Source organism: Euleptes europaea, chromosome 12 (genome assembly GCF_029931775.1).
Source record: "Euleptes europaea isolate rEulEur1 chromosome 12, rEulEur1.hap1, whole genome shotgun sequence".
Lineage (NCBI taxonomy): Eukaryota > Metazoa > Chordata > Lepidosauria > Squamata > Sphaerodactylidae > Euleptes > Euleptes europaea.
The window spans coordinates 20,911,504-20,923,842 of record NC_079323.1 but is presented as its reverse complement, the minus strand read 5'-3'; the positions used below and the strand labels follow the sequence as shown (position 1 = coordinate 20,923,842).

Sequence of the window (12,339 nt, the reverse complement as noted above, 5' to 3'; positions counted from 1 at the left end):
GGCATTAAAATGGCAAATGAGATTCAATGTAAGTGTAAAGTGATTCACATTAGGGCAAAAAATCCCAACTTCACATATACACTGATGGGATCTGTGCTGGCAGCGACAGGCCAAGAAAGGGATCTTGGGCTGGTAGTGGATAGCTCAATGAAGATGTCAACCCAGTGTGCTGCTGTTGTAAAAAAGGCAAATTCCATGCTGGCCATAATTAGACGAGGAATAGAGAATAAAAATGCTGATATCATACTGCCCTTGTACAAATCTATGGTGAGACCACACTTGGAATACTGTGTACAGTTCTGATCACCACACCTAAAAAAGGATATTACAGAGCTTGTGAAGGTGCAGGAAAGAGCAACCAAAATGATTAGGGGACTAGAGCAACTGTCCTATGGGGAGTGGTTAAGACGCTTAGGGCTGTTTAGCTTGGAAAGAAGGCGGCTGAGGGGAGACATGATAGAGGTCTATAAAATTATGCATGGTTTGGAGAGAGTGGACAGGGAGAAGTTTTTCTCCCTCTCCCATAATACTAGAACACGGGGTCATCTGCTGAAGCTGGAGGGTGAGAGATTCAAAACAGATAAAAGGAAGTATTTTTTCACACAACGCATAGTTAAATTGTGGAACTCCCTGCCCCAGGATGTGGTGATGGCTGCCATCTTGGAGGGCTTTAAGAGGGGAGTGGACATATTCATGGAGGAAAGGGGTATTCATGGCTGTTAGTTAGAATGGATGCTAGTCATGCTGCATGCCTGTTCTCTCTAGTATCAGAGGAGCATGCCTGTTATATTAGGTGTGGTGGAACATAGGCAGGATGGTGGTGCTGAACTCGTCTTGTTTGTGGGCTTCCTTGGGGCACCTGGTTGGCCACTGTGCAAACAGACTGCTGGACTTGATGGGCATTGGTCTGATCCAGCAGGGCCTTTCTTATGTTCTTTCTTATGAGCAACGGAGGCTGATCTGGTGAACTGGATTTGTTTCCCCACTCCTCCACACGAAACCAGCTGGGTGACCTTGGGCAAGTCACAGTTCTCTTGGAGCTCTCTCAGCCCCACCTACCTCACAGGGTGTCTGTTGTAGGGAGGGGAAGGGGAGGTGATTGCAAGCTGGTTTGAGTCTCCCTTAAGTGGCAGAGAAAGTCGGCATATAAAAACCAACTCTTCCTCTTCTTCTTGTCTGTAGGATCTCCTCCAGAATGGATTCAACAGGCAGTTTCTTCAGTAAACTGCGAGCCTTGGCGATCACATTGGAGAGACAGGCTGAGCAGCTGAAGCAAGCTTTTCGTGGAGACGAGACAGGTAAGGATAGCGTATAAATTACAGTGTAATGTGAAGTTACTGGGCTTGGTTCTGTGGCATTATCCAGAATGCATCTTGCATAAGATTTTTCTCGATGGTCTGGGACTGTGCACAAACTGTACAATAAATTTTAGTTGTAAAATCATAGAATAGAATCATAGAGTTGGAAGGGACCACCAGGGTCATCTAGTCTAACCCACTGCAGGAATTTCACAACTATCTCCCCCCACTCCCCCAGAGACCCCTACTCCATGCCCAGAAGATGGCCAAGATGCCCTCCCTCTCATGAACTTCCTAAGTTAATAGAATCAGCATTGCTGACAGATGGCCATCTAGTCTCTGCTTAAAAACCTCCAGGGAAAAAGCACTTACCACCTCCCGAGGAAGCCTGTTCCACTGAGGAACCGCTCTAACTGTTAGAAATTTCTTCTTAATGTCTAGATGCTATCCCTGATGCAAAGAAACTGCCTTGGTAGCTATAACCAACTTCCTCTGGATTCGGGCTTTTGGTTTGATTAATGTCTTTTAGGTCCTAGGCAACACGTAAGGTTTGAACACGTATGGTTTCTATCCAAAACCATGGGCAAAGTATTCTTTCGAATAGTTGAAGATAGGCAACAAACCAAGATTCAAAAATGTCTGAAGCAGATCTGCAAACCATGATCAAATGTTGCATCTGCACTGAGCAAACCAAAGCTTCCAAGGCAATTCTCCCGTCTTTCTCTAGTCTTCTGCTAGGGAGAGGACTCAGTTTAGCAAGCTCAACTGTAGGTTCATTGCACATTTTGGATTTTAACTAAGATTTTAAGGCCGTGCCCAGAGGGAATGACAAAAACTTTGGTAACTGACTCTACTTGAATGAGATGTGGTTTGTTCCCAGTTTGGAATCCTGATTTGTGGGGCTAGCACAAACCAAAGTTTGCTGACTCTGTTATAATGTCAAACTATAGCTTGCTGAAGATCCAAAAGTGACTAAAGTAGCTTGGAACATGTGAGCATGGGAGAGGATTGTGAGAATGAGTTCCAGGCTTACTCATGTAGCACAAAGTTATTTTGCATCAGCTCATTGGTTCTATTCAGATATGTTTTCACCAGGTCTTACTAGCAGTTCAATATTAGAGTGGTAAAAGCTAATTTTGTAAAAAAACAAAAAAAAACAAACTCATCATGACTTCAGTGAGGCTGTAGGCTGAAATATGTTCATCTTCAACCATGCCATAGCATTGCATGCCCTAGAATCTCTTAAAGATATTGAACTATGTGTTCCCCCCCCCCCATCTTTGTGTCTTGAAGAATTTGAGGATGACTCCCCAATGAGGTATTTACATGAACTGTACTCGGAAGTCAGGACACTAAAGGTACTACTTGGTTTATACTCCCTTTTTACAGTGATTACAATATACCGTATATACTAGAGTATAAGCCGAGTTTTTTAGCCATGATTTTTGGCTTAAAAAACTCACCTCAGCTTATACTCGGGTCAATACGGTAATTCGCTTGCCGGGCCCTCTCCCAGCGCGCTCCCGTCGGCCAGCTGATGGGCGGGCTGTCCCGCCTTCTCCACCCCATCCCACCCGATCGTGCCTTCTGCGCGGCGGTGGTGGCGGTTTCTTACCCCACCCCACCTGATCGCGCCTTCTGCGCAGCGGCAGTTTCTTCCCCCACCCCACCGCGCCTTTTGCACGATCGTCGCGCCGGTTTTGCGCAATCGCGCCTTTTGTGCGGCGGCGGTTTGTTCACCCCCCACCCACCCCGCCTTCTGCTGGGAGGCGGCGGTTTCTTCCCCCACCCCCCACCTCTCCCGGGCTGGTCCTCCCGCTTGCCAGCTGACCCTGCGGGGCCTCCTGCGTGCAGGGAGGGGCCCGCCACCGCCTGCCTGCGCACCTGGAGCCCGGTCAGGTAAGCCTGCGGGGGGGGGGGGGTGCATTTCCCTTGGCTTATACGTGGGTGCCTAATTTTTCCCCATTTGGGGGGTGAAATTAGGCACCTCGGCTTATACTCGGGTCGGCTTATACCCAAGTATATACGGTAGGTTTGTTGCTTACATAATGAAAGTTTGCAGCAATATTGTTTCATTTCCACAGTGTGGGTTGCACAATTTTCAAAGCAGGATGGCATATCAGTTTGGCTGGATAGATTATTGTGAATGGGCTAAGAACTAGAGGCTTTGAAGAGACTATCCCGAACAGCTTCCCGGGAAGCTAAGTGAGGGCCTCCCCTTCGTTTCGTTTCTTTAAAAAAAAATAACAAAATGAGTCAGTGTTAATTCCCAGTAGCTGTTAACAATCAGTACTATTTTTGTAAATTGTGACAAACAGGAGGTAATCTGGCCCCAAATTGTAAACAGCCAATCCTCTGCTGAGGCTTGGGCAGATTTAGTCTCAGTAACATCCAAAAGGATTTCAGGGAGCAGAGGAAATGGAGAGGGGAGGGAGTTACCTATCAACATTCACATTTTACCTCAGAGAGAGAGAGTGGTCCATGGATTAGAGTGGTCAGAAAAAGGATAGCTCTGTGTTCGGAGGAATCAGGAGTTGGGGACCTGGTGAATGGATTAGTGGGTCCAGGTTAATATTTGTCATTTTTGAGAAACAGTATCGAGCTGAGAACATTGAGAAAGTGTTCATTTTGCATTCTATGCAAAGATTGCAAAATACAAAGATTGGCTAGCGTTGTGATTACTTAAGGATAGTGATCTTAGAGAGAAAGCCAATAGTGACAGTAAAGGTCAAGATAAGCTTTCTCTCTCAACTTATGAAACGCCAGCCTAAATGGTTGCTTGTGCAGTTATAGCCTTACAAAATATTGAAATCTGTAGCATCGTCCAGCAAGCTAACTGCCACTTTTTCCAAAGGGGAAAATAAGTCCCCTTTTGACGTTAAACTTACGCCTTCTATGAACTACCTCGAATACGCCAACATATTTAATATTGTTCATACTTCCCATCAGAACGTAAAGGGAATTGAATCCTGTAGACAGAGTTGCAAGACTGGAGGCTGCCAGATCTTGCTAAACACCTCTGCTTCGGAGGGATGCTGTTCCCGCCTGCCAAAGACAGGTGCTGGGCCCTCCTAAATCAGCCATCGCAACAGAGATGTATCACTGCCAGTCGCCAACTTGGGTCACAGCTAAAACCTGGTTTGTCAAGCCCTGAAGAACATAATTTGATATGTGAGATCCATTGTCTCTGTTACATGTCATGGCAAAAAAATGAAAGGTTGCTCGATGTTGCAGATTTTTGAGGCTGGTGGGAATACTGATTGAAACTCCTTGGAGCTACAATGTGCGCTGTAGAAATTGGAAGTAAAGGGACCTCTGCTTGGTTAAGAGCTGCTTTGCCTTTGCTGTTTTCATGAAAACTATTGTTTTGCTTATCTGTATTTAGGATGTAGCTTAGGTAAGGGGGAAATATTACATATATTGGTTGCTGACCCCGGTGTGTAGGAAGGCTGAATGTCTTGATTCTCGTCTTACTCCACTAAATAATTCATGCTAACATCCACTCAGGAGTTAAATGAAAAATGTATTTCCCATATTCTCCATGAAAAGAAGGGGAAATCATCCATATTATAGATTTCCATTTTGTGGAGGAACAAAGTCCTCTTTTTAAAAAGCTTTGTTAGTTCTGCTGTGCCAGCAGTAATATCTTACTGTGTTCTGAGCTTGTTGTATAACTTGCTAACCTAACAATGTATTTTTCTGATTAAAAGGGTGAAGCTGATAATGTTCTTAAGAAGAAATCTGAAGAAAGGGATGCTACATACGACTTCATAAAGGCTAGCAAAGTTCTAATGAACAGTAATGCAACAGACCTTGGAAAAATAAGAGATCTTTTTGAGAAATATGGATACCAGTCAATTATTAGGGAAGAAGGTAAAGTTTTTTTCCTTGCTAGTCTAGAAGGTTTGGCAACTTCTAAATCTATTTATTTTATTTTGTATCTGAAAATTGTCCAGAAAACTTTATCCTCCAAAAACAGCTCTTTGGTGATCTGGTTTTCCTTTTTAGTTTTTTTTTAAAAACCAGGTTAATTTTACATGCTGTATAAACCCCTCCATTTTCCCACCAGTAACCAGAAATATCTGACTAGAGAAAAAAAATCAGTCTACTGAGCTTAATGCGGTTTGAATGTTATGTTCCAAGTTTTACCTGGAATTATGGTGTGGATTTGCTCATTCCCTTCTAATGCAAGGAGGCATCTTCCTCTACTCAACAGCTTGACTCCTTCCATTCGGGGAATACTTCTCGGGCAGATGGAGCCATTAGATTGAATTGTACTTTATGCTTACAGACATGACAGCTCAATAGGATATATTTGTGTTAAAGAGCATCTTTTTTTCCCTTTAGGACATTAAAAATTGTTAATTCTAATTGTAAGGTTAGGAAAAGCTGGGCACAACAGGCCACTTTTGTGCACTAATATAGCTAAAAGCTAAAACTCTGTTAAACTGCCCAACTTGGTTGGTACTGTATCGGTTCAGAAAGCAACTAACTTTATGAAAGAATGCATTTTTAAATGGTAAATGTTTCCCATGAGAAAAACCAGCAGTGCGTAAGGTCTCATGGAAGTTTCTCGTGCCAGATCACTGCCTACATATGCACTTCTGAATTTAAAGAGTAGGGTTGCACTCGGACATCACAGCAAACTAATGTAAACAGAGGTTTGTCTGCATTGATTATGGACCCAGTTTGTTTGCTGTGTTCATGTAAACCCGTTCCCCTTACTGCTCCTGGCACCACAACCCCTTTATCTGCAGAGCTTCCTCGAATACTTCCTGGTTTGACGGTCACAGCAAATAGGAGGTTGATCAAATTGTAAAGCGTCGACCTCGGGTGAGAGGAGGAGAGACGCTGGGAGCACACAAGCACAGCAAACTGTGTTCAGTATAGAGTATTGATGCAGCACAAACCTGAACTGCATTCAGATGTCATGACAAATTGTGCTCTATGGTTTCAATAATGAACCTTGGAAGAATTCTGGGAGGAGGCATCACACATGCTCAGGCCGTGATACATATATATATATATATAATATATTTTTTTTAAATAAAGCAACAAAAGATGAAGCTGAAACTGATCCTGAACCTGTCAAGTCTGATCAAGAGGAAATGAAAAACCTCGCTTGCCCAGAAAACTCTTCCGGGCCTGATCCTCTGGTGCGGATTCCACAACTTTCAGATTTTGGGCTTTCAAAATATGCTCTCCCCAGTACTTGGAACGCTATGCATATATTACCCCAAGCCCATGTACAAAAGGAAGAGCCAAGAGAGGACGACTCTGGGTGCCCATCCCCCAAGGTAGAACAGTTCTGTATGAATGGACGTGACCTTTGTGTGGATGACGACACTGCATATTTAACCGAAGACCAAACAATCTTCCTGCTCAACAATGTGAAAAAAACTAGGTAAGGAGCATCCTTATGAAACTGTGAGAAGTGATAGCTAGATGTTCTTACTACCTTATTGTACTTTCGACCGTTAATGTGATGGTTCAGAGTTGGGTTCCCAAACACTGAAACAGTGTTTAAGCTACAAATGTGTGTAAACTACAGGTTTAAATGTTTAAAACAAATACAACAGAAACACAAGCAGGGAGGAAGGCTAATAAGGGTTACAGAAGAAATGTCAAACAAAATGTCTTCACCCGCCGGTAGAAGACAACAATGGAGGGAGCAGCGAATGTCCCTGGGGAGGGAGTTTCAGAGTTTTGGCAGCAAGGTCAAGAAGGCCCTTCTTCATGTTGCCTCCTGGCTAGCCTGAGATGATGGAGACACCTAAAGCAGGTCTTCTGAATGTCTTGAATGCTTGGGTTGATTCATATGAGAGTAGGTGGTCCTTGAGGCATGCTGGCCCAACAGCCCCTTGAATCGGGTCTTGAATCAAATTGGGAACCAGTGTAGGCGGAACAAAACTGGAGTGGTATGGTCTGAGCGAGCCACTCCAGTCAACATTCTAGCCGCAGCATCCTGTACCAACTGTAGCTTCTGGATGGTCTTCATGGGCAGCCCCACACAAAGCACACTGCAGTAGTCCAATCTAGATGTTACCAGGGCATGCAGCACAGTGGCAAGATCTTTTTTGCCAAGGAAGGGCCACAGCTGGCTCACCAGCCAAAGCTGGTAAAAAGGTGTTCCTGGCTACAGCTGCCACCTGTTTATCTAACATGAAGCCCGGATCCAGCAGCATCCCCAAGCTGCAAACCAGCTCCTTCAGGCAGTGTGCAACCCCATCCAGAACAGGAAACTTCCCAATTCCTGGGTCATAAGAATATAAGAAAAGTCATGCTGTACCAGACCCAGGCCCATCAAGTCCAACAGTCTGTTCACACAGTGGCCAACCGGGTGCCTTCAGGAAGCCCACAAGCAAGACGACTGCAGTAGCATCCTGACTTGTGTTTCACAGCACCTAATATAACAGGCACGCTCCTCTGATCCTAGAGAGAGTAGGTATGCATCATGACTAATATTTATTTTGACTAGTAGCCGTGGATTGCCCTCTCCTCCATGAACATGCCCACTGCCCTCTTAAAGCCTTCCCCCACCAGTAGCACCTCTGTTTTGGGAGGGATTGGTTCAGCTTGTCGGCCTTCTTCCTTCCCAAAACTGCCTCCAGATACCGCTCATGGTTTTCACAGCATCTGTGGGATCTGCTGGAAGTGCAAGATGGGAGCTGAGGGTCATCTGCATATTGGTGACAACTCAGCCTCAGCCTTTCAGATGACCTCTCCCAGCAGTTTTACGTAGATGTTGAAAAGCATGGGAGACACGTTGGAGCCTTGCCAGGAGCTGGAAGGCCAGAGGCCAGGGAACTGAGCAGCAGTCGGCCAACACTACATCCTGAAACCTTCCTTCACGGTAGGGACCAAAACCACTGCAAAAACAGTGTCTCCCAGTCCCAACCCTGAAAGGGAGTCTGGAAGGATACCATGATAAATTGTATTGAAAGCTGTCGAGAATTAACAGGGTTGCGCTTCCTCCATTCATCTCTCGCTGCAGGTCTTCTGTCAAGGTGGTTTCTTTGAATCATAGAACAGAATCATAGCATTGGAAGGGGTCACCAGGGTCATCTAGTCTGACCCCCTGCACAATGCAGGAAATTCACAACTACCTCCCGCGCACACACACACATCCCCAGTGACTCCTACACCATGCCCAGAAGATAGCCCAGATCCCCTCCCTCTCATGATCTGCCTAAGGTCATAGAATCAGCAAGGAAGGAGAGCTTACCACCTCCCAAGGAAGTCTGTTCCACTGAGGAACTGCTCTAACTGTTAGAAAATTCTTCCCAATGTCTAGACGGAAACTCTTTTGATTTAATTTCAACCCATTGGTTCTGGGACAACAGAAAACAACTCGGCACCATCCTCTATATGACAGCTCTTCAAGTACTTGAAGATGGTTATCATATCGTATCTTCCCATAACCAGGCCTGAAACCAGATTGGAACAGGTTTCAACGATCTGCTTCATTCAGGAATTTCTGAAGTTACCCAAGGGTAAATGTTTAGTGGGGAAAGGGTGAGGTGACACTGCTGCAATAACCCTAGAATAATATATTTTTAAAGAAATAGTTACTGCTTTTTGCCTTCCCACTCCCTCCCTCCCCCCCCAGGTTCGAAAGGATCCGGAGGAAGAAAGGGAAAGGAGGTGCTAAGATCAACTAACCATTTTACGGATCTACAGTACTGGACAAGTTCTTCGAGCATGGTTTGCTACATCATGAAAAAATTATGTCGTCAGGAACATCAATGCTGTGACCATGTTTTTGTCCTTTCCTTAGGCAAGCTAATGAGATGAATGGGCCATCAATGGTGTCAGCATCCAAAGAGAACCTATCTACACCTGGGCAAAAGAGTAAAGTGCGTGGTAAGTCAAAATGGGCTGCTTAAACCTTGAAGAGCCATTCAAAAGTAGAAGTAAAAAATTCGATTATATTCAAATAAACTGGGTTTGTGTTCTGGGTTTGAGGGAGAGGGTTTGGCAGTTAGGCTAAACTAAAACTGAGGTAAGGAAGAAATTTGTATTACTACTAGGAGCATCCCAGAAATGTTGCTTTTTGTTACCAGGATGTTCAGAGGCATACTGAGGACCAAACTAGACCTCACAGCATCCTCGTGTCTGACACAGGGATGCCGCTGCCATTTTAAAGTCTAAGATGGGTGATTTAAAAATGCTATGAGGGCCTGCAGCACAGCAGGATGAGTCATTGTTTTGTCTGTGCCCAGCACCTTTCACATGTCAAAACGGCCACTGGTAACCAGTTGGCATCTAAAACCTTTAGGCATAACTGAGCAGCTTCCCATCTGTTCGGACTGAAACTTGAGATCTGGCGAATAAGGGAGCCATCGTAAAAAGATGGACTTCAGGCCTGTGTTTTGATCTTTATGCCTAACTTATTTGTAAAGATTAACCTGTGCTCTTACCATTATATCTTTTTTCAGATTATGATTACATGGCTTCACCTGCGGCACCCACTTTTCGTACGCCTGGCGTGAAAGTCCCCTCCAGAAAGAACACCGCTTTACCAAAATCCCCAGAGAGTAACAAGTTGGATACATCTAATCATACAGATGAAGTTACTCATCCAAATCCTCTGCCTGTGGAAAAAGAGCCTGAAGTAAGCACCAAATAACCTTTCTGGGAAATGTTGGGTGTCGTAGTTAGGCTTCCCATCCTGTTACTGCATTCAGAGGAAAGATTCAGAGGAAAGATTCTGTGTATCAGTGGTGAGGATCTGAAAATTATATTTCACTTTGGAAGCAACTGTGTTCCAGTTGCTGACACAGTGATTCTTCTACAGCAAGCATGTGTCATCCAGACGGTACCAAATAAAAGATACGTGGAAGAAGCTGTTGCATCTGTCCTGCCCTCAAGCAAGTGTCTGGACTATCCTGAAACGCCTGCTCCTCCTGCAATATCAGACTATAGAAACATACTCACCTCTCCTCCACCAGCTCCTGAAATAACTGTGATTCCAACGCAAATGCTGCAGGTGAGATAATCACACTCTTCTGCAACTAGTGCTGTAACTGCATTTTTGTTAGGTTTTTGCCTGTTTATGTGGGGGGGGAATAAAACTGAACTGCCATAAGCTAGAAACCTCCACGCTTTTCCTGATTTTTCTTCTAAATTTCTTTAGATTTTATCAAAGTACAACTCAAACACAGAACCACCCAGATCAGCCGGGAAGCTGAATAATGAAGGGATTTCTGCAGAGTTTGAAAGAAGGCCTGCACTTGGTGTCAGTAACAAAGAAAACAGGTGAGATTTAAGCATGGGAATAGCATCCTCAGAGCCTGAAACATAATGGAAGAAGTATAGTACCAGATATGTTGGCAATTGACATCCCCCCTTTGCTTGAGTGTCTATGAGGAACTTGCTTTTTTTTGCACTTGAGTAGAAAGTGGCATCGGAGCCCTGTGGCGCAGAGTGGTGAGCTGCAGTACTCCAGTCAAAAGCTCTACTCACAACCTGAGTTCGATCCCGACGGAAGTCGGTTTCAGGTAGCCGGCTCAAGGTTGGCTCAGCCTTCCATCCTTCCAAGGTCGGTAAAATGAGTACCCAGCTTGCTGGGGGTAAAGGGAAGATGACTGGGGAAGGCACTGGCAAACCACCCTGTAAATAAAGTCTGCCTAGTAAACGTCGGGATGTGACGTCACCCAGTGGGTCAGGAATGACCCGGTGCTTGCACAGGGGACCTTTACCTTTAGAGAGTGGCATATCTTATCTGTGACTGTCCCATGGTGGACTCTGTCCATCAAATAAAGCAATGTTTACCAACACGTGGGTTGGGACCCAAAAGCGGGTCACAGGCCAGCCCTTCTTAATGGCCCCTCCAGCCCTTTGCATTGCCCTTCCTCCTTGCTCATATTCTCAGCCCCCCCCTTTGTAAAATTGAAGAGGGGAGAAGCTGTCTAGCTCTTGGGAACAGTGCAGGGGGTGGAGATTGGAGCCCCACCTCCCTGTGCCACAGACCCCAGCCATACTGGGTCCCCGCAGCAAAATGGCTGCCCCAAGAGCAGAAGCCAGCCACCAAATGACTGGCTCAGCTTACTTTCAGTCACACGGTGAAGATCCTTGTGCTGTGGTGGCAGCTGCTGCCAAAGCAACATTTTTAAAAATACCCACAGCCAATCAGAAGCTTGCTAGACAAAATCCCTACCTGGCCCCACCCACTTTCTAAAAACGCTTGGCAAGCACCAGGAAAGAAGTGGGTGAGTGCCATGGTACCCACGGGCACCACATTGGCGACTTATGCAGTGGACAATCTCCTAATTCAAATTGATACCACTTATCTGTTGATCTACATATCTTCCAAGGAAGGGTGGATTCAAATGGCACTTCTTAGGCATCGTTCAAAATAAGAGATGATTACCAAATATCTATACATGCAGAAAGACTTCATAATAATGTCAATCTGAAGATAATCCCAAGGCTATAATATAACCTATTCCATTTGCATTTTTAGTGAGTATTGTGGATGACTCTTAACATGGAGCCTAAATTTTTGTCTGGACTGTCATGTTCAAGAATGGTTGTCACTTTGGACAGCTCAAGAAATGGAATAGAAAACTACGTGGGAAAAGAATATAGATTTTTTTGTATTAATGAGTGGCCCTAAGTTGAACAAAACACTTTCTCTTCAAATTTTGTCATACTGTCAGAAAACTAGCCAACATCTCTGCACTTAAATTATGTCACCTATAACTAACTTCACTGACATGTCTGAAAGAAACAGACTTCTACTCGATTGTTTATTCTGCCTGATCATCTCTTAATCATTGTCATCCAGTTTTCTATCTCTTGTTAAGTCACATTGGCCCTCTACAGTGTGTCTGGGCAGCATCTATTGAATAACAAGGACAAAGAGAAAATTCCTATAATAGCCTGGCCCTTGCAAGAAACAAGTGTTTTTTCTCCCTACCCGAACATGTATAAGCCTTTAAAATTATAGGCTTACAAGTGGAGACCCGCAAGAAACTTGTGGAGATAGGTGGGCAGAGGTTCCTCCCCACCCTCCCTCCCCTTCAGTGGCACGCTGAGG

General features: G+C 44.8%; 1 protein-coding gene across 1 annotated transcript; it reads left to right on the top strand.

Moving 5' to 3' along the window:
• The first annotated feature begins 1,195 nt into the window (after positions 1–1,195).
• On the top strand, positions 1,196–11,916 carry SKA3 (spindle and kinetochore associated complex subunit 3). The gene is made up of 9 exons (XM_056858149.1): positions 1,196–1,298; positions 2,592–2,656; positions 5,009–5,171; positions 6,351–6,702; positions 9,076–9,161; positions 9,737–9,912; positions 10,096–10,287; positions 10,435–10,556; positions 11,826–11,916. The coding sequence occupies exons 1-9, from the start codon at positions 1,196–1,198 to the stop codon at positions 11,914–11,916; spliced, it is 1,350 nt and encodes a 449-aa protein (XP_056714127.1).
• The last annotated feature ends 423 nt before the right edge of the window (positions 11,917–12,339 follow it).

Coding starts and splice junctions, on each gene's coding strand:
- SKA3 (XM_056858149.1), top strand. CDS start 1,196: ATGGATTCAACAGGCAGTTTCTTCAGTAAACTGCGAGCCTTGGCGATC. Junction 2,657..5,008: donor CGGAAGTCAGGACACTAAAG/GTACTACTTGGT, acceptor TCTGATTAAAAG/GGTGAAGCTGATAATGTTCT. Junction 6,703..9,075: donor AACAATGTGAAAAAAACTAG/GTAAGGAGCATC, acceptor TCCTTTCCTTAG/GCAAGCTAATGAGATGAATG.